Source organism: Macaca fascicularis, chromosome 19, assembly GCF_037993035.2.
Source record: "Macaca fascicularis isolate 582-1 chromosome 19, T2T-MFA8v1.1".
Lineage (NCBI taxonomy): Eukaryota > Metazoa > Chordata > Mammalia > Primates > Cercopithecidae > Macaca > Macaca fascicularis.
The window spans coordinates 48,553,089-48,574,383 of NC_088393.1; the positions used below are offsets into that span (position 1 = coordinate 48,553,089).

Sequence of the window (21,295 nt, forward strand, 5' to 3'; positions counted from 1 at the left end):
GTTAGGCAGCAAGGACAGATATCTTGCCTGTCTTAGGCCCCCAGAACCCAGCACACGGCTTGGAACATGTCAGGTGCTCCAACATTTGTTGAATGAGTCAGTCTGGGCTCGCAGAGGGAGCTGGGACCAGAGTAGAGTGGACACTGAAGCGTGTGTAGCAGTTTGCCAGGCAATAGGGAAAGAGACCTTCTCGTGAAGCAAGCAGAGATGAGAGGGAGAAATGAGAATAGCTAAGATTGTTTTGAGCATTTGTTATGTGGCTTACAGATACTTTGCTGAACATTTTATTCACATGATCTTGTTGAAGCCTCTCATTTCCATGAGGGGTTCTCAATTTTTATAGACAAGGAAGAGGACACATGAAGAGGGAAGTTATTTTGCCATATCACCCACTAAGGGATTTTTTTTTTTTTTTTTTTGAGATGGAGTCTCACTGTCATCAGGCTAGAGTGCTGTGGCGCAATCTCGGCTCACTGCAACTCCCTGCCTCCCGGGTTCAAGTGATTCTCCTGCCTCAGCCTCTTGAGTAGCTGGGACTACAGGCATGTGCCACCACATCCGGCTAATTTTTCTATTTTTAGTGGGTACAGGGTTTCGCCATGTTAGCCATGTTGATCTCGAACTCCTGACCTCAAGTGATTCACCTGCCTCGGCCTCCCAAAGCCAGTAAGGGATTTGAACCTAGGCAGTCTGACTCTTGAGAGCTCAAAGACTTAAGCTCTGTCCTGAGTAGCTTCGCTGGTGTATGGTATAGGGGTCAGAAGAGAGCCTGTCTGGATGCCTAGAGGGCATCCTGCAGTGGGCGTGTGTGTCTGTGATCACAGTGGGAGAGAGAGAGGAGGGGGCATCTGTGGCCAGAATGGGGAGGCCTTGAATACCAGGATGAAGAGTTTGGGCCTATGATAATGAGAATAGAAGTAGCTGCCAGTATGAAGAGTTTGGGCCTATGGTAATGAGAATAGTAATAGGTACCAGTTCTTGACTTTCCGGCCACTTTATTGAGTCATTTAATCTCACAACAGTTCTATGGGATAGGTGTTACTGTTTTCATCCCGGTTTTTCAGATGGGGAAACTGAGACACAGAAGTTGTAGTCTGTTGCCCAAGGTGTCGCAGTGAGAAAGTACTGGAGTTGGGCCTCAGACCCTGCGAGTCAGGCCCCAGCGTTCACTGGGGCCATGTGCTCAACCACCATGCCGCCTGCCTGCCGCCGGGGTTGAGCCAGCTGAAACCTGGGTGCTGCTTCTGATGTGGGTGTTCTCCTTTGCTCTCTCCCCCAGCACCCGCACAGGCAGCAGCAGCAGTTCTCATCTCTGGATGACAAGCCCCAGTTCCCAGGGGCCTCGGCTGAGTTTATAGACAAGTTGGAATTCATCCAGCCCAATGTTATCTCTGGAATCCCCATCTACCGTGTCATGGACCGGCAAGGCCAGATCATCAACCCCAGCGAGGACCCCCACGTGAGAGGCGACCTTCCCCACTTCCCATGCCCCCCATGCCCAGGCCCCTTGCCTGTCTCCTCTCTGGTCCCAACCGCCCCACGTCTGTCTGCCTCCACCCGCAGCTGCCAAAGGAGAAGGTGCTGAAGCTCTACAAGAGCATGACACTGCTTAACACCATGGACCGCATCCTCTATGAGTCTCAGCGGCAGGTGCGTGGGGACAGGCCTGGGGGCAGGGGGCTGGAATTACCTGAGGTCCCCTACCTGTGTTTGGGCCAAAGGATGGCTCTCAAGGAGGAGAGATTCTTTTTTGGGGGGGGTTCCATAGAGTTCGGAGGGTTCTCTCGGGACTCTGGAGGAAAAGTGTGAGAGCAGTCCTGCCCTAGGGCAGAAGGATGGACCTGATCACTAAAAACACCTACTGTGTGCCTGGCTGGGGGCTTGCCTGTGCTGGGAGAGGGCAGGGAGAAGGCCTGACAGCCCTTCCTCTTGGAAACACACGGTCCTGAGAAACAGGGTGGGTCCCCATTGCTTCCTGGAGTGCTCCAGGGGACCACCCTAGGCCCATGTGGAATGTGCTATGATCCCCTGATAAATCCTAGTATCAGGGGACAAGGATCCAGTCAAGCCAGTGTCAACAAAGAGGGAAGTTATTGACTCAAATTACCATACCTCCAGAGGGTCCTCTTTTGGGGCACAGCTGGATCCAGGGGGCTCAAAAGCTGTCATTAGACCTTCTCTCGCTCTGTTCTCCTTTGCCTTGGCTTTCTTCCTCTCCAGGTGGTGGTAGGCTCTGGCAGCTCCTGGCTCATGCAGAGTAGGTAGGCAGAGAGAAAGGGTGTAGGGTACAGGCTCTGAAGCAAGTCTGTAAGACTGAAGTCCTAGTTCTGCCCCTTTCTAGCTCTGTGGTCTTGGGAAAGTTGTTTAGAACTTCAGTGCTTCAGTTTTCTATTTTATTTTATTTTATTTTTAAAATTGTATTTATTTCTTATTTTATTTATTTAATTTTATTTTGTTTATTTTTATTTATTTTATTTTATTTTATTTTATTTTTTGAGGCAGAGTCTAGCTGTGTTGCCCAGGCTGGAGTGCAGTGGCACGATCTTGGCTCACTGCAACCCCTGCCTCCTGGGTTGATTCTCCCGCCTCAGCCTCTTGAGTAGCTGGCACCCACCACCACACCCAGCTAATTTTTGTATTTTTAGTAGAGATGGGGTTTCGCCATGTTGGCCAGGCTGGCCTCAAACTCCTGACCTCAGGTGATCTGCCTGCCTCAGCCTTCCAAAGTACTGGGATTACAGGCATAAGCCACTGCACCCGGCCTAGTTTATTTTATTTATTTCATTTTATTTTATTAGTTTATATGGGGTCTCACTCTGTCTCCCAGACTGTTGTGTGGTGGTGCACTTGTAGCTCACTGTAGCCGTGACCTCCTGGTCTCAAGCGATCCTCCTGCCTTGGCCTCCCTAACAGCTGAAACTATAGTCATGGACCACCATTCCCGGCTAATGTTTTTAATTTTTTGTAGAGATGGGATCTTGCGTTGTTGCCCAGGCTGGTCTTGAACTCCTGGGCTCAAGTGAGCCTCCCACCTTGGCACCTCCCAAAGTGCCATCACGCCCAGCCAGTGCTTTGGTTTTCTTATCTGCACCTGCCTCATGAGGTTGGCATGAGGGTTGATGGTGGAATATGGCCTTAGGAACAGCAAAACTGGCATTTAGCTACCACTTAATATTAGCTTCTTCTTATTTACGATGATCCTATCCATCTTGCAATTATTATCCTTTCCACTTAGCAGTGGAAAGAGAATCGTCTTTGACAGTTCAGCACAAGGCCCAGAGCTGGCACTCATTGGCCAAGCTTTGGTTGTAGACCCTGTCATGAACCAATAACTGTGACTGATTGGCCAAGCCCAGCCTATGTGCCCCGCCAGGAACTGAGGGAGAAGAGGAGTAGAGTCCATCTCCCAGGCCACAGAGATGGAGGGCGGGGCTGGGGGTTCCTCTGAGAAAAGTGGGAAGCTTGTTGGGCAGGCAGGCCCTTGGATGTCCGCCATTCTCGTGGGGTCAGGACCTCTCCAGGGCTTGGGAATTTGCATTTGTGTCAAGTGCCCAGGTGACCCTGTTGTGGACACTGCGTGGATTCGGGCAGGCAGCCCACTCCCAGACTTTCTCATTCACAGGAATCCTATGCATGGGTTCGCCGAGTTAGGGTAGTGTCTTCACCCTGCCCAGAAACTTCCCTGGGCGTCCAGCGGCCACAGGAGTAAGTCCAGCCCTTCCTGGCCACCCTGCCTGCCTGTTCTCCTGTGGCTTGGTGCTCTCTGCTCCTCTCTCCACAGCCTCAGTGCCAGGCCATACCACCCCTGCACGCATAGGCTCCCTCCTGCCCCGCTGTGAGTTGCACACACGGGCTTTGGGGTCCAGTGGGCTTGGGTCCAGTCACACCTGTGACTTCGGACAGGTGATTTTTCTTGTCTTTGCCTCAGTTTCCTCATTGTTTTAAAGAATGAGGCTAACGATAAAACCACCCTAAAGGGCAGGGGTAGAAATTCTGTGAGACATAGCAAGTAGGGTTCGTGCCTATTGGCTGACACAGAGGAAGCTCTCAGTAAGGTCACCTCACCCGTCACCGTGCGGCCTGCTTCTGTTAGGACTGTGTTCAGCTGTGAGTTACAGACCTCTTTCCCGCTCCAAAAACAAAACAAAACAAAAAATGAAACAAAACAAAAAAACACACACACACACACAAAACCCCAAACCCTAACAAATAAAAACAAAAGCAGTAGCCTATACAGACGAGTAATTTCTTCTTTTGAATGAAAGAAACCTGGGCCGGGCCCAGTGGCTCATAGTAATGCCAGCATTTTGGGAGGCCAAGGTGGGTGGATCACCTGAGGTCAGGAGTTTGAGATCAGTCTGGCCAACATGGCAAAACCCCATCTTTACTAAAAACACATAAAATAGCCGGGCATGGTGGTGCATGCCTGTAGTCCCAGCTACTCAGGAGGCTGAGGTGGGAGAATCACTTAAGCCTGGGAGGCAGAGGTTGCAGTGAGCCAAGATCACACCACTGTATTCCGGCCTGGGCTAAAGAGTGAGACTTTGTCTCAAAAAAAAAAAAAAAAATTCTGGAAACAGGTGGTCTGGGGCAGGTCTGGTGGCACCATGATGTCATTGGACACCCAGTTTTCTTTCATTGCTTAGATCTGCCACTCATAGCATTGGCTTCTACCTTCTCTGAGGTCCCCTCATGAGCCAAAATGGTTTCTGAAGCTCTCTCCATCACGCCTCATTCTAGGCAGGAAGTAGAGGGAAGGTGGAAGGCCAGACATGGCACATCCCAGCCAACACACCCCCCTACCTTTTTAGAGCTTTCTGGGTAGTCCCACCTAGTAACATCTGCATACATTTCATGGGCCACTCGTAGCTGCAGGGGAGACTGAGAAATGTATTAATAATCCTTTAGTCCAGGCAGTTGCTGCCTGCGGGAGATTGAGACCTCTGTTAACAGAGGAGGGGAATAGGATACTGGGAAGGCAATCAGGAGCCTCTGCCAGTAGCCTGGAGTCCTGATCCTCAGTGGGCTGATTGCAGGCTCCTCCCCACGCTAACCTGGACAGTCCTGCCAGGCCCTCAGTACTCAGCGCCGCCCACTCACTTGGCACTGGAATGTGCATTAACTTTTAATTGGCTCCCCACTTGGATGAAAGCACACATTCATCAGTTTCCCCCACAGCAACGGGAAAGCCAGGCCTGGGAACACACGGAGGAGGGCACTGCCGAGCCGTGAGGTGACTGACCCCGGGGTGTCCCTAAGGTGCTGTCCAGGCTGCCTTTGTTGCGCTTTACACATGGCCCTGTGTGATCTCATGTGCATCCGTATGCCAGGGCTGCCCAGAGCCCTGTCCAGACTGCTTGTCAGAGCCCTGCTTGGCTTCTCGCCCTGGATGTCCCACAGCAAACTAATCCTGTCTGAACTTGACCTCGACATCTTCCTCCCAGGCGTGCTCCTTTGCCTCACCTAGTCCGTTTCTCAGTGAAGGGCACCACCATCCACCCGCTCGCCCACACCAGAAACCTCATCTCATCCCTGTCTCCTCCCTTCCCCTTGCTATCCCTTTCTCCCCTCTCATTCCCTCTGTAGATATTTCTTTTTTTTTTTTTTATTTTCGAGACGCAGTTTTGCTCTTGTTGCCCAGGCTGGAGTGCAATGGCAGAATCTCGGCTCACCGCCTCCCTGGTTCAAGCGAGTCTCCTGTCTCAGTCTTCTGAGTAGCTGGGATTACAGGCATGCCCCAGCACACCTGGCTAATTTTGTATTTTTAGTGGAGATGGGGTTTCTCCATGTTGGTCAGGCTGGTCTCAAACTCCCAACCTCAGGTGATCTGCCCGCCTCGGCCTCCCAAAATGCTAGGATTATAGATATGAGCTACCGCACCAAGCTATAGATACTTCCTTTCTTTTATGTTATTTTTATTTATTTATTTAGAGACGGAATCTCCCTCTTTCGCCCAGGCTGGAATGCAATGGTGCAATCTCTGCCCACTGCAACCTCTACTTCCCAGGTTCAAGAGATTCTCCTGCCTCAGTCCCCCAAATAGCTGGGATTACAGGCGCCCATCACCACACCTGGCTAATTTTTGTATTTTTAGTAGAGATGGGGTTTCACCATGTTGGCCAGGCTACTCTTGAACTCCTGACCTCAAGTGATCCACCTGCCATGACCTCCCAAAGTACTAGGATTACAGGCGTGAGCCACCACGCCTAGCCTGTCTGTAGATAACTTCCTTAGGAACTGCTCAGCTGCTCAGCAGCACACTTTGGGACCCAGCCCCGTCCTCTCTCTGCTTCACTGTTGTTGGTGAGCTGGTCTTCGTGCTCTGCTTGTGGCCTTGTGTTCTCAGCATGGCTGCTGCATGTCCAGGCTTCTTGGCTGTCTGCAAGGCAGGAAGAAGTTGGGAGTGGATGGGGCTGGCACCAGCAGCAGTGGTCTCTTCTATCCAGAAAGCAAAAGCAGACTTCCACTGAAATCTCTGGCTAAAACTGTGTCGCACGGCCACCTCTGGCTGCAAGGGAGGCCAGTAACCTGAGCGCATGTCTTTTCGAGGCTCAGAATAGGGGATTTGGGAGAAGGAAGCTGGGCACTGATGTGGCCAGCTGACAAGGTCTGCTGCCCCCTAGCACAGCCAACTCAGCTTCCTCAGACACATCCACCTGCTCCTCTCCCGCCTCCCCCTGCTACCAAGCTGGGCCTCTGTCCCCTCTCTCCTGGCTCACTGCAGTCAGCCTTGATGGTTCCATCCATTTCCCTCACTGCAGCCTGAGAGCAATTCTGAAACACAGGTCTGACCACATTGCTCCCTTGAGAAGACCTGTTGGCAGGTTACCACCATTCTCAGAGTAAAATCAATGTATCGTTCCCTTTGTTATCTGGGTACCACCTTCCTCTCCCTCCTCATCTTTCCCCACCCCTACCACTATACATCCCAGCCCTTCGGTCCTCACGGTCTAGCATTCCCTCTGCCTGGAACCCTCCACCCACCCCATCTTTGTTCATTGGTCCTTGCTGATGCCCTTCCCTGGTGGAAAAGGTGCTTCTTTTGGGCTCCTATCACAGCACCTCGATCCCTCTGGCAGTTCTAAGCAGTCTGGCAGCATCTCCATAAAGGCAGGAACCCTAGCATGGCCTGGCCCAGGACTGGCCTTCAGGCAGGCTGCAAATTCACGGAGGTGTCAGAAGCTGGGTAGGGTTTGGATGGCTCTCTGTCATTGCCCAGCATAACCAAGTGTGGGCCCCCGGTCCCCCCTCCACCCCCAGGGCCGGATCTCCTTCTACATGACCAACTATGGCGAGGAGGGCACGCACGTGGGGAGTGCCGCCGCCCTGGACAACACAGACCTGGTGTTTGGCCAGTACCGGGAGGCAGGTACGTCTGTCTGTGGTTTGGCCCTGTGGTCCCCATTGAGGTGTACAAGTTAGTCTTTCTGAGTGTTCTTCCAGGAGCAGCACAGTGCCAGGAAGGTCTAAGGAGCTGGAAGAAGAGCTTTCCAAGCCAGAAAGAGACAAGCCAGGGTCAGGACTCTGGAGGGGGCGGTCTTCCCACTCTGAAGGCTGGAAAGTGTAGTGGCTCAGGGTCTGTGCTCTTAACCCTTTGTTACCAGTTGTCAGGTTTCGGGCACATCACTTCCCTTCTCTGAGCCTCAGTTTTCTAATCTCCAGAAGAGCGATTATGATGGTGCCTGCATCCAAGGGTCGCTGGGAGGATGCAGTGAGGTCGGCGCTCGCTGTGGGTATGGTCTGTGCTGGAGACCCTGTCTGCCTGGTTCAGGGATCCTCTGGCCCCTCCTCAGGTGCTGTATCCTTCAGGGAGCAGGAGCAGGTGGAAGAACCTTGACGGACCTGAGTGCGGTGCAAGATCAGAGGGGCCCGGCAGGCCCGGATGAGTGAAAGGAAGGAAGGGTCAAAGACCAGGAATGAAGAAAATCATTGAGCAGGAATGAGTGCCTGGGAGCGAAGGAGTGAGCCCAGGGAGCAGTGAGTGGGGTGTTCCAGGGAGCTTGTTGGTGTGGGGCCCTGCAAGGGGACTACCCTCTGAGTGTCAGCGAGCACTGATAGGGCTAGGAAGGCACATCTTAACCCTTTGTCTTAGATGCTGCACAGCCTGAGGCAAGTTGCTTAACTGCCCGGTGCCTCTGTTTCCTCATTCATAAGGGGGATGGTAGCCCTTCCCAAGACAGCTGTTGAGGGGAGTCTTGGGGCAGTTGGCACAGTGCCCTCAGCACAGAGTGAGCGCTCAGGGGCAGGGGTTGGTGTCATGATTGGGGCCTCACCCTGGGACAGCCCTTCCGCCAGGCCAGACCACGTGGCTGTCCAGAGCCCCCATGGACTAGCATGACTTGCAGCCTGCTCCTGGACTGTCTACTGCTCACAGCTGGACCAGGCCCCTGGCCCCACATGCTCTAGGAGGGCAAACGCCCTGTGATGTTTGTCAGGTTGAGCGTCATCCATGCGGAAAATGAGATTTCCCGACGCCGGGCAGCAAGCTGGGGCCCCACCAGCTGTGCTGAGCACTGCACCTGTTTTTGCTGAAGGGGTCTCTTGTGAGGGCACCAGGCAGGACTGAGCAAGCCTCCTGGGAATCATGGGAGCCGCTGAGCTCTCCACACAGGAGAGAGTGACTGTCCAGCACTGAGGGTCAGCAGAAGTGTCTGGGCAGCTGCAAATGGGACTCGTGCAGAGGCAGCATGGTGCAGGCTAAGGAGTTGAGTCAGACCCACTCTAGGCTTCACTTGGCAGGCCGCTTGCCTTGGTGATGCTGTCTGTCATCTGTGAAGTGAGAAGAGTGGTCTTCATCATGATAGGTAGCGTTTCCCTGGGCTCTTGACACCAGAGTGCTGTTCTTTTATTCTTCTCCTTTATTTTTATTTTATTTTTTTTGAGATGGAGTCTTGCTCTGTCGCCCAGGCTGGTGTGCAGTGGTGTGATCTCGGCTCACTGCAAGCTCCGCCTCCTGGGTTCACGCCATTCTCCTGCCTCAGCCTCCCGAGTAGCTGGGACTACAGGTGCCCGCCACCACACCTGGCTAACTTTTTTGTAATTTTAGTAGAGATGGGGTTTCACTATGTTAGCCAGGATGGTCTTGATCTCCTGACCTCGTGATCCACCCTGCTTGGCCTCCCAAAGTGCTGGGATTACAGGCATGAGCCACTGTGCCTGGCAGTTTTTTTTTTTTTTTGAGGTGGAGTCTCACTCTGTCACCCAGGCTGGAGTGCGATGGCGCAGTCTTGGCTCACTGCAGCCTCTTGTCTCCCAGGTTCAGGTGGTTCTTCTGTCTCAGCCTCCTGAGTAGCTGGAATTACAGGCATGCACCACGATGCCTGGCTAATTTTTGTATTTTCAGTAGAGACGGGGTTTCACCACGTTGGTCAGGCTGGTTTCAAACTCCCAACCTCGAGTGATTCATTTGCCTTGGCCTCCCAAAGTGCTGGGGATTACAGGCGTTAGCCACCATGCCCAGCCAGCCAAGGTGCTGTTATAAGTGCTCTTTAGCCTTGGAGATTGTCATTTCCCCTCACCACACTGCAGAGCAAGGGCATACTGGGTGAGGTTAGGGCAGGCCCCGATGGTGTTGCCTCATTGAGGCACCTCCCGCATCCATGTGAGGCAGGAGAGGCAGGCATTACCGTCAACTCTAAAAGCCAGGTAAGAACCTGAGTCAACAGAGGTTAGGTCACGGGCTCAGGCCATGTTCTCCTAAGGAGTGGAGCTGAGTCCTTGCATGGCTGTCTGACCCAGAGATAGCTCTTGGCTGTCCTCCCAGAGCTATACGTGGTGTGTCAGTGGTGGCACCGGCAGGGAGTGGCACCCAGTGAAAAGGAGTGTTAAGAGGAAGCAGGTGCCAGGTGTGGTGGCTCACGCCTGTAATCCCAGCACTTTGGGTTGCCGAGGTGAGAGGATTGCTTGAGCCCAGGAATTTGATACCAGCCTGGGCAACATGGCGAGACCCCCACCGCTGAAAAATTCAAAAATTAGCCAGGCGTGGTGGTGCACACCTGTAGTCCCAGCTACTCAGGAGGCTGAGTGGGAGGATTGCTTGAGCCCGGGAGTTCAAGACTGCAGTGATCTATGTTTCCACCACCGAACTCCAGTTTGGGTGACAGAGTGAGATCCTGTCTCTGAGACCAACAAGAAAAGAGGTGGCAGGTGTCAAGCAAGAGCAGCAGTTCCCACTGGACTTGGAGTTTCCTGGTGCAAATCAGCCTGTGAGTCTGTATTTTCTTTTTCTTTGAGACGGGGTCTCACTCTGTCACCCAGGTTGAAGTGCGGTGGCATGATCTCGGCTCATGCAACCTCTGCCTCTTAGGATCAAGTGATCCTCCCACCTCAGCCTCCTAAATAGCTGGGACCACAGGTGCACACCACCACACCTGGCTAATTGTTTTTTTTTTTATTTATTTTTGGTAGAGATGGGGTTTCACCGTGTTGCCCAGGCTGGTCTCAAACTCCTGAGCTCAAGCGATCCACTGCCTCACCCTTCCAAAGTGCTGGGATTACAGGCATGAGCCACTGCACCTGGCAAATTTGTACTTTTAGCACCTTCCTCGCCCCTACCCAGTCCTTCTCATGTGGGTGGACCCAGTACCACATTCTGAGAAAGCCTGATTCCAAGATCCTGTATCAGTGCCTTGGACCTTCTTTGGCCCTCTACAAGGCCTTTCTTTCCCTCTTTAACCAGAGCAACTCCTGTTTCCATCTGTTACATATGCACCACAGCCACATGTTATGTGGATTTGTGTTATGTCCATTCAAAAGCATGTGTGAGAAAATACCAATAGGCCAGGCGCGGTGGCTCAAGCCTGTAATCCCAGCACTTTGGGAGGCCGAGACGGGCGAATCACGAGGTCAGGAGATCGAGACCATCCTGGCTAACACGGTGAAACCCCGTCTCTACTAAAAAATACAAAAAAAACTAGCCGGGCGAGGTGGTGGGCGCCTGTAGTCCCAGCTACTCGGGAGGCTGAGGCAGGAGAATGGCGTAAACCCGGGAGGCGGAGCTTGCAGTGAGCTGAGATCCGGCCACTGCACTCCAGCCTGGGCGACAGAGCGAGACTCTGTCTCAAAAAAAAAAAAAAAAAAAAAAAGAAAATACCAATAAACCTGTATTAAAGTTGAAGTAATGCTAATCACCCTCAACTCTAACTAAAATATTAACAAGTGGGCCGGGCGCGGTGGCCCATGTCTGTAATTGCAGCACTTTGGGAGGCTGAGGCGGGTGGATCACCTGAGGTCGGGAGTTTGAGACCAGCCTGACCAACATGGAGAAACCCCGTCTCTACTGAAAATACAAAAATTAGCTGGATGTGGTGGCGCATGCCTGTAATCCCAGCTACTCAGGAGGCTGTGGCAGGAGAATCGCTTGAACCCGGGAGGCAGAAGTTGCAGTGAGCCAAGATTGTGCCATTGCATTCCGGGCAACAAGAACAAAACTCCACCTCAAAAAAAAAAAAAAAAAAAAAAAGCCAGGTGTAGTGGTGCACACCTGGAATCCCAGCTATTTGAGAGGCTGAGGCACAAGAATTGCTTGAACTAGAAGGCGGAGGTTGCAGTGAGCTCAGGTTGCACCACTGCACTCCAGCCTGGGTGGCCGAGCCAGACTCTGTCTCAAAAAAAAAAAAAAAAAAAAAACCGGTAACTGCTGTGTGTAATGTGATCACCATTAAATTTGTATCTAAAGACGGGGTTCTGCAGTAAAGAAAGGGTTTGGAAAGCACTGTACTAGAGAGCTCCCTCTGAATAATGTTCCTGGTCTGAGTGCTTGCAGCATTGATCCACAGCGCTGCCCCTAAGGTGTGGATGTGAAGATTGTCTCACTATCCAGGTGGGGCAAAGAGCTTGTCCGAGGGCAATGCCAAACCCCCTTCTGTCTTCTAACTCAGGAGGAAGGGCCGCCTTCACCTGGAGCGGTTCCCTTTGATGGGCAGGTGGGCGTTCACCAGAGGTTTTGTTTGAAGAAAGGGTTTTACTGCCGTACGTGGGTTAGAGTACTTCTTCTGTAGTCTAGAAGTTGTAAATTAGTGGTCTATGTTGTTATTTGGTTCATAACGATGATGTTTTTCTTTTTTTTTTTTCGAGATAGGGTCTTGCTTTGTAGCTCGGATTGGAGTGCAGTGGCACAATCTCAGCTGCCTGCAGCCTTGAACTTCTGGGCTGAAGCAGTCCTCTGTCTCAGCCTCCCAAGTAGCTGGAACCACAGGTGCACATCACCATGCCTGGCCAATGTTTTGATTTTTTTTTTTTTTTTTTTGTAGAAGCAAGGCCTCACTATGTTGCCCAGGCTGGTCTCCAACCCCTGGGCTGAAGCGATCCTTCAACGTCAGTCTCCCAAAGTGCTGGGATTACAGGCATGAGCCACCATGCCTGGCCATAGTGATGATTTATGGTTAGAATATTTCTTAAAGGTAATTGAATTAGTTGAAAGCACTTAAAGACCAGACAGTGTCTCACTAAGAGGAAGAAAGAAAAAGGCTAGATTTCTGCTTTCTTTTGAAAAATCAGATTGGCCTTGCTGGGCAGTCAGTCAGTCTGAACATCAGTCTCCCTCTTAAAAACAAGGCCGAGCTTTCCTGTCTGTCTGCCGGCATGCTGCGGGTCACCCACGGGCCGATCTGACCCCCTGCACTGCCCACTCAGCTAACCATTGCCTCCTCCCCTCCTAGGTGTGCTGATGTATCGCGACTACCCCCTGGAACTATTCATGGCCCAGTGCTATGGCAACATCAGTGACTTGGGCAAGGGGCGGCAGATGCCTGTCCACTACGGCTGCAAGGAACGCCACTTCGTCACTATCTCCTCTCCACTGGCCACACAGATCCCTCAGGGTGAGGATGCATGCCCTGGACCTTGCACACATGCAGACCAGTGTCACACCCCTGTCCAGGCCTCAGCTCTTCTGCCTCCCTTCTGGGTGGAATTCTGGGTTGGTGACACCACCAGAGCCCTGGTCTGTGCTCCAGACTTATTACTTTTTTTTTCTTTTTTTGAGACGGAGTCTTGCTCTGTTGCCCAGGCTAGAGTGCAGTGGTGCGATTGCAGCTCACTGCAGCCTCCTTCTCCTGGGTTCAAGCAATTCTCCTGCCTCAGCCTCCCAAGTAGCTGAGACTATAGGTGTGCACCATCACGCCCAGCTAAGTTTTGTATTTTTAATAGAGACGGGGTTTCACCATGTTGGCCGGGCTGGTCTCAAACACCTTGCCTCAGCTAGTGCTAGGATTACATGCATGATTCACTGTGCCCAGCCCACTTTTTTTTTTTTTTGTCTGAGACAGGGTTTCACTCTCATCAGCCAGGTTGGAGTGCAATGGTGTGATCTTGGCTCACTGTAACCTCCACCTCCCAGGCTCAAGTGATTCTCCTGCCTTAATCTCCTGAGTAGCTGGGATTATGGGCATATGCCACTCCACCTGGCTAATTTTTTGTATTTTTTGTAGAGATAAGGTTTCACCGTGTTGGCCAGGCTGGTCTTGAACCTGAGCTCAAGTGACCTACCTGCCTTGGCCTGTCAAAGTGCTGGGATTACAGATGTGAGCTATTGTACCCGGCCTGTGTTCCAGACTTGGAATGCACCTCTTGTCTGGGACCCTTCAGAAGAGGGCTCTGTTGCTGTCCCCACCCCATTCAGGGGCCTGAAGCCTGTGCGACCACACTCTGGATTTCCCAACCACATGCCCACTGCGTTTGTCTGCTCACAAACACAGCCAACATGTGCACCAGGTTCCATTGTGCCAGTGCTTCACATTCATCGTCCAATAGGACCCTCATTGTGGCCATGGGGACAGAGGTTATTATTTGCTCTTGTTCCTGTTTTCAAGAGCAGGAGGCCCATGTTTTGTGTGTGAGAGAGAGAGAGCAAGCGAGTGGGAAAAAAAAGTGCAGGAAGCCTGGCTAACATGGCAAAGCCCTGTCCCTACTAAACATACACAAATTAGCTTGGTGTGGTGATGCACACCTGTGATCCTAGCTACTTGGGAGGCTGAAGCAGGAGGATCGCTTGAACCTGGGAGGCAGAGGTTGCAGTGAGCTGAGATTGTGCCGTTGCACTCTAGCCAAAGTGAGATCCTGTCTCAAAAAAAAAAAAAAAAAAAAGGAAATTGAAGTCAAAGAGGGAAGTCACTCACTAACGGTTGTATAGCACAGAGGGAGAGGAGCAGGGACTCAAGTCATGGACTGTGTACCTCCAGAGCCTGGGTTCTTGGCCCTGACCTTTGTCTTCCTCAGTCCTTAGAGTCAAGCAAGCTTCCCCAAAGCTTACTGTAGGTGCCCTGAAGCCCCTTCCCTTATAAAAGGCTTGTTTGGGAAGCAAACCCACCGGGTGCCAGGCCTGCACCCTCATAGCGTGGAGAACAAGGAATCGGAGCCCCTTTCTGCCCTCTGGGGCCTGTAGCCTGATCTAGGGTTGGTCTGGGCTCTGGCTTCTTTGCCCTAGGGCAGCTGAGATGTATGAGTTTGTGTCTCTCCAGGCCTCAGCACTGTGCCCGGCACAGTAGAAGGCTCCACACCCCTTAGCTCATACTGTTCTTCTGTTGGGAAACAAGAAGCAGTTTGAGCCTTTTAGGTGGGACGTGGGCAGGGAAGCTTTCTCAGACGAGGAGGCATTTAGGGGGCATTTGAACTAAAGGTAATAGGGTTTCCACAAGGCTGGCACCTGCCCCTAACCTTCCCTCTGGGTCCCTGCTAAGTCACTTCAAATGTAAGAAGTTCCTGCCATGTGCTGGTGCCACTCCAAGTACAGGGAACAAAAGCAACGCAAACCTCAGCCTTCCAGGTGCTGCCATCGTGGTGGGGGAGATGGACAGTAACAAAGATGGAGAGGGAATGCCTGGAGTATATGAGGGTGGGGGTTCTGTAGGGAGCAGCCAAGCCAGTGGGGCATGGTACACTGTGGGGGTAGCTGGGGGCCATCACTACACTGAAGTATGGACCAGAGGAAGTGAGGGAGGGAGCTGTGTGGTGTCTTGAGGCAGGTGTGAGCCTGGTGTGTTTGAAGAGCAGGGAGGAGCCCAGAGGGGCAGGTGTGGAGTGAGCGGGTATGGGGTGAGCAGGTGTGGGGTGGTTGGAGGTAAAGTCCAGAGGTGGTGGGAGGGGTGCAGATGGTGCAGGTTGGGTGGGGCCTCAAGGCCTTTGCCTTTTGCAGGGATGTTGACTTTTACTTACACTGGGACAGGAGCCGTGGGTGGGGAGGAGTCTGCTCCTCCTTGGCCTGGCTCACCTCTTCATGGAATCCGCAGGCCTCCCTGTGGGTAACAGATTGGGCAGTGTGTGAAGGGCTAGTAAGGAGGCTGCTCGGTAACTTGGGCTTGACAAGGGTGGTGCTGAGGAGGAGGTGAGAGGGGTCAGGTTCTGAAGGTGGAGCAGATGTGGGGGATGGTGGGAAGTCTTGTTGGAGATGATGCTGGAGTCTTCAGCCTGAGCAGTTGGAAGGGTGGAGCTGCTCTCAGCTGAGCGGGAGGAGACCTGGATGGGCAGATGCTGGGGGCATCAGGAGCTCAGGTGTTTTCTTTCCCCTTGAAGCCTGGTGACCGCTGGCCTGAGCCTCAGAGCCCTGGGTCGTGTGAGTGTGAATGAGTGTGAGTGAGTGCGTGTAAGTCTTCGCCCCTGCTCACCACCCTCTCATCCCCTGCAGCGGTGGGGGCAGCCTACGCAGCCAAGCGGGCCAATGCCAACAGGGTCGTCATCTGTTACTTCGGTGAGGGGGCGGCCAGCGAGGGGGATGCCCACGCCGGCTTCAACTTCGCGGCCACACTTGAGTGCCCCATCATCTTCTTCTGCCGGAACAATGGCTACGCCATCTCCACGCCCACCTCCGAGCAGTATCGCGGCGATGGCATTGGTATGGACGCTACTGGCTGCTCCCCACCCCGCCGGGATCATCTCCTTCCCTCTCCCATCCCCCCACCTTCCTGCCACCCCTGCCCTCCTTCCTGGTCCTTCCTGTGTCCTGTGGTGTCTGGCACTTGGTCAGCCACAGGAGTCGAGGTCCTGAGCACTCAGCCTTGCTCTCTCTGTCCTCTCCCTGCTCGTCCCCTTGGCCTTGTGCATGTTCCTCATCTCAGCCCTGGCCTGACCCGCCTTCTCTGTGTCCCCACAGCGGCACGAGGCCCCGGGTATGGCATCATGTCAATCCGCGTGGATGGTAATGATGTGTTTGCTGTGTACAATGCCACAAAGGAGGCCCGACGGCGCGCTGTGGCAGAGAACCAGCCCTTCCTCATCGAGGCCATGACCTACAGGTACCCGCCGCTCCCCCATCAGCACCCCCACAGCGCTGACAGCCACTGTAGCACCTTCCTCATATCGATCACTGTCTCCAAAACATGGCCTTATCACCTGATGTTGCATTTCCCCCTTGCCTTTATTCCGTTTCCACTCCTCCTTCCCTAGTCCATCCCCCATCCTCCCTCCTAACCCCCACTCCAGGGAGCCCCACACTGACCTGGGGCCCTTTGCCCCTATGCAGGATCGGGCACCACAGCACCAGTGACGACAGTTCGGCGTACCGCTCGGTGGACGAGGTCAATTACTGGGACAAGCAGGACCACCCCATCTCCCGGCTGCGGCACTACCTGCTGAGCCAAGGCTGGTGGGATGAGGAGCAAGAGAAGGCCTGGAGGAAGCAGTCCCGCAAGAAGGTGAGGGCACCCCGCCCAGGAGGGTGTGGTGGGGGCTGCTGTGGCCTGCAGAGCTCGGGAAGGATTTGCGGGACACTGAACTGGGAGGCTCAGGGATAACCCCAGTGATGTCTCAGATGTGGCCTGTGGAGCCAGGCTGCTGGGGCCATGTGTGTCCTGGCTCTGTGTCCTCGGCACGTTGCCTTCCACTTCCTTGTCTTTGAAGGGGGATGCTGGTGGTGCCCATTTCAGAAACTGGTTTGAGGCTGGGCCTGGTAGCTCACGCCTGTAATCCCAGCACTTTGGGAGGCCGAGGTGGCAGATCACTTAAGGTCAGGAGCTCGAGAACAGCCTGGCCAACATGGTCAAACCCTGTCTCTACTAAAAATACAAAAATTAGGGCTGGGCGCGGTGGCTCATGCGTTTAATCTCAGCACTTTGGGAGGCCAAGGCGGACGGATCACCTGAAGTCAGGAGTCTGAGACCAGCCTGGCCAAGATGGTGAAACCTTGTCTCTAATAAAAATACAAAAATGAGCCGGGCATGGTGGCGGGTGCCTGTAATCCCAGCTACTCGGGAGGCTGAGGCAGGAGAATTGCTTGAACCTGGGCGGCAGAGGTTGCAGTTAGCTGAAATCGTACCATTGCACTCCAACCTGGGCAACAACAGTGAGACTCCATCTCAAAAAAAAAAAAAAAATTAGCCAGGTGTGGTGATGTGCACCTGTAGTCCCAGCTACTTGGGAAGGTGAAGCAGGAGAATCGCTTGAACCTGGGAGGCGGAACTTGCAGTGATCCGAGATGGCGCCACTGCACTCCAGCCTGGGCAACAGAGTGAGACTATCTCTTAAAAAAAAAAAAAAAAAAAAAGAAGCTGGTTTGAGGAGTAGGTGGCGAACCGTGTGCAGTGTATGTGCCCTGCCCAGAATCAGTGTGCCACCCTCCCTGGCCTGGTCATTAGGAGCCAGGAGCCTTGCAACCCAGCGGTGAGGGCAGCACCCAGCATAGGGCAGCACTGTGCGTCCAGTCCCTGCCTTTCTCTGTGCCTCAGTTTCCTCATTGCTCAGCTGCCTACCTCTTAGGGCTGCTGAAAGCCTTAAATGAATCCACACACTTGCATAGCACCTGATCCCTGCTAGGATTTGGGGTTTTTCGTTACACCTCTGCTAGGATGATCATTTCCATTGTCCAGGTGGGAACACAAAGGCTTGGAGTGGTTAACTCCTTGCCGAGGCCCCGCAGGAGGAGGCAGGGCCCTGCATGGGAGGCCGGCTGCCTGCCCACTGCCCCATGTCCCCACAGGTGATGGAGGCCTTTGAGCAGGCAGAGCGGAAGCCCAAACCCAACCCCAACCTGCTCTTCTCAGACGTGTATCAGGAGATGCCCGCCCAGCTCCGCAAGCAGCAGGAGTCCCTGGCCCGCCACCTGCAGACCTACGGGGAGCACTACCCACTGGAGCACTTTGATAAGTGAGGCCTGCTCAGCCCACCCCCACCCGCCTTCAGCTACCCCGAGAGGTAGCCCACTCTAAGGGGAGCAGGGGGACCTGGCAGCACACTACCCTCTTCCCCAGTCAGCTCCCTCTAAAACACTCGGCGGCCCGGGCGGCTGCCGCTCTTCACCCCTGCTCCTCCAGGCTGTTACATTGTCGGGGGATAGGATCTGCTGCAGTTGCTGGGGCTCCGTCAGCCCCCTTTTCACCTGTTGTTACAGTGCCTTCTCCCAGGGGCTGGGTGAGGGGGTGTACAGGACTAGAAGCCCCTCTGGGTATGGGGTGGACATGGCAGGTCAGCCTGTGGAACTTGCGCAGGTGCGAGTGGCCAGCAGAGGTCACGAATAAACTGCATCTCTGCGCCTGGCTCTCTACCACCTCTGGTCTCTGTTTCCTGGAGTTTGGGGGTGATTTGAGGCCACCCCCAGCTTCTCCACCTTAGATAAATAAGGTCAAGGCCCTTGAGATACCTACTTCCCCCGGAAGCTTTCGCAAGCTGGAAGGTTAGCTCCAGCAGACAGGATGGGGGTGGGGGGATCCTCCAGAGATGGTCTCCTGCTCTCTCACAGAATGGGGCAAGTCTGCTGTCCAGCAGAGTGACGGGGAGCCCAGCAGAGCTAGCCCTGCCCAGCAAGGGTGCAGGGGAGCGTCCAGGATGAAGGTCAGGGTGTGGCCAAGCCCTGCTCCCCACCACTCCAGGGCCCCACAGTGAAAAAACAACCCCAGGCCTCAGAGTGGGGAGTGCATGTTTTTCAAAAACAAAAGTAGGCAAAAACAGCCCACTAGCCCATCTTTCCCGCCCAGGCCCCTGGCTGGGGAGGCCAAGGAGTGGCTTAAGTTGTCCAGCTTCTAGGCCCTCCTCCCTCCCATCAAGACCTGGAAGGAGGGGCTAAGCCAGGGGCAGGCCCCAGAGGCCCAGGCCAGGGCCCGGGCCAGGTCAGCACCTCCGCCCTCCCCACCGAGAGTCAGCACTGGAGCCTTGGGTCTTGCAGTTGTTTCCAGAGCCGAATGCTGGCCTGAGGGCCCAGGGGCCGTACTAGCAGCAGGTTGCGGAAAGCGCAGTGGTCCGCAGTGCGGTCTGCTGGCCAGGCTGTGAGGAAGCCTGGGTGGGCCTGGGGCACCAGGCCCAGGGCTCGGATGCAAAGGCCAGTGTAGACGTCCTCAATGGGGAAGGGTGCCACACGGGCTGCCGCCCGCAGCAGCCAGGGTGCCAGGCGCCCGGCAATGACGTAGCCACCCCCGCTTGCATAGGCTGGGTAGCCACCTTCGAAGAAGGACTCGGGCACGTAAAAGGGTCCTCCTGGCTTCCGGAGAGGCATGGCCTGCGTAAAGACCTCACCCAGGTAGAGGTTTCGGGCCGAGGCAGGTGGCAGGGCCCGCAGGTGAGCCAGCAGGGCAGGGGTGTGCACAAAGGCATCATCCTGGGCTCGCAGGACAAAACTCACGGCGGGGCAGTGGTGGCCCAGCCAGGCCAGCAGCAGCAGGTCTTTGAGCGTCTGGTTGAATGGGACGTCGAGGAAGTCCCAGAGCAGCAGGTCACTGTAGCGACGGCTCTCCCAGGCCACTAGTGAGTCTAGGTCAGGCCCTGCCTCACCCACCGGAGACCCTAGCAGGAAGAGCAGCCGGATCCCTGGAGCTGGACTGCCCCACGTCTCCCTCACGGCCTGTCGTTCTGCAAAGCGCCCTGGTTCTGACTTGACGGCCAACAGCAGGTAGGGGACATCAGTATCCGAGCAGCTGGAGACTTGGCCGCCACCACCTCCAGGCAGCCACTGTGGGAAGCTCCGGCAGGCTGCTGACAGCAGGAAACGACGGAGGTCCTTGGGGTAGGAGGTGAAGTCAGGGATCTCGGCGGCGGCGGCGGCCCCCCAAGCCTGGCAGCCCCCCGTTTCAGTGCTGTCCCCACTGGGCAGGGACCCCAGCCGCCACTGCTGCTGGTTCCAGTAAGCGAAGGGCAGCGGGCCAGTCTGGCCCAGGCGGGCGGAGAGGTTGGCAGGTAGGGTGGGCTCGGGGTTGGCTGGCGTGGGGCCTGGCGGGGTGCCCCGAGGGCTGGGGTAGGCCTTGCTGAGCCAGGACTCGGATGTCCACTCGATGTACACTTTGAGGCCCAGGAGTGTGAGCAGTGCTGACAGGCAGAGAAGGCACTTGGGGCAGCGCATGACCTGGCCCAGGGAAGGGGCGGCCGCGGGAGCTACAAGGGAGCCACAGGGGAGCCACGGAGGCCATTGGGGTGTGGGGATGGGCCTCCAGAGAGGGCCCAGCCAGGGCCCAGGCAGACAGCTTCACAATCTCCCATAGTCCCTGCCAACCCCCGTAACAGCTTCTCTCAGTCCCAGATCCTAAACAGCTCCCCTGACCCAGGGACCCCGTTGGTCCTTATTCCTAGACCTAGGAATCCCCCATTCCAATCCCATTCCAGCACCCTGTTCTTCCCACTCCGTCCAAATGTTTCCACCTTCCTAAGAGCCCAAGGGTCTACCTCTTCCCTGTCTCCATCCAGGACAAGGGACCCTGCCGTCTATCTCCTCCCTCTCCCTCCATTTATCGCCCTCACCAGGAAATCAGGAGCACGATTCCTAGCTCCCTGGGGTTAGAAACCCAGCGTGCCTCCCGCAACATCCCCACCCCAGGGACAGGGGAACCAGGGATCCCACGCCTTTTTACCTCTGGGTCTGGCTCCCACCAGCTCCGGGTGCTGGCCTCAGGTCAGGCCTCAGCTCCCTCTGATCTGCCTGCCCCAGCCCCTGCGTTGTCGACCGGCCAGGCCCAGCCCTGCCCAGCCAGTCCAGAGGGGCGGGGAGGGGAGCGGAGCGGGAGCAGGGAGGGCCCCAGGGGCCGGGGCGGGGCTGAGGCAGAAGGGAGGGAGGGAGGGAGGAGGGCAGGAGGCCGACCTGAGAGATGGAGCTCTGGCGTGTTAGGGCTGGTTTCTGGTAAGACAGCTGGGAAGGGTGCAGGGGGCAGCCACAGAAACAAGACGGGGGCGTTGCGAGGCCTAGGAGGGGAGAACCAGGGCCTGGGGAGGGAGGGGGTACCAGGGAGGGTGAGACTGAGGGCTGGGCCTGGGCTGGGGAGTGTCAGAGTGACCAGGGTGAGGCAGGGTCCCACTGAGGCAGAGATGGGGAGGCTGAGAGGCTGGCACCCGGCGGCGCCCATGGCCAGGAGGCGGCAGTGAATGTGCTGAGTGGGAAGGGATCGGC

At 55.0% G+C, this 21,295-nt stretch overlaps 2 protein-coding genes across 5 annotated transcripts in view; one reads left to right on the plus strand and one right to left on the minus strand.

Annotated features, from left to right (window-relative positions):
• BCKDHA (branched chain keto acid dehydrogenase E1 subunit alpha) overlaps window positions 1-18,472 on the plus strand; it is a 30,359-nt gene extending 11,887 nt beyond the window's left edge. For 2 of the 4 annotated variants that reach the window (NM_001284089.2, XM_074023042.1), the window contains 8 exon segments: window positions 1,280-1,459; window positions 1,564-1,650; window positions 7,261-7,369; window positions 12,660-12,821; window positions 15,623-15,829; window positions 16,088-16,229; window positions 16,457-16,628; window positions 17,909-18,472. In NM_001284089.2, coding sequence (NP_001271018.2) covers window positions 1,280-1,459; window positions 1,564-1,650; window positions 7,261-7,369; window positions 12,660-12,821; window positions 15,623-15,829; window positions 16,088-16,229; window positions 16,457-16,628; window positions 17,909-18,079 — 1,230 coding nt within the window. In that variant the 3' untranslated portion in view covers window positions 18,080-18,472. 4 annotated transcript variants of the gene reach the window in all.
• Window positions 18,473-18,827: 355 nt separating this feature from the next.
• B3GNT8 (UDP-GlcNAc:betaGal beta-1,3-N-acetylglucosaminyltransferase 8) lies at window positions 18,828-20,823 on the minus strand. Its single transcript, XM_005589355.4, has 2 exons — window positions 20,763-20,823; window positions 18,828-20,289 (listed from the first exon to the last, which is right to left on the minus strand). The coding sequence occupies exon 2, from the start codon at window positions 20,255-20,257 to the stop codon at window positions 19,064-19,066; it is 1,194 nt and encodes a 397-aa protein (XP_005589412.1). The 5' UTR covers window positions 20,258-20,289; window positions 20,763-20,823; the 3' UTR covers window positions 18,828-19,063.
• Between the last annotated feature and the right edge of the window lie 472 nt (window positions 20,824-21,295).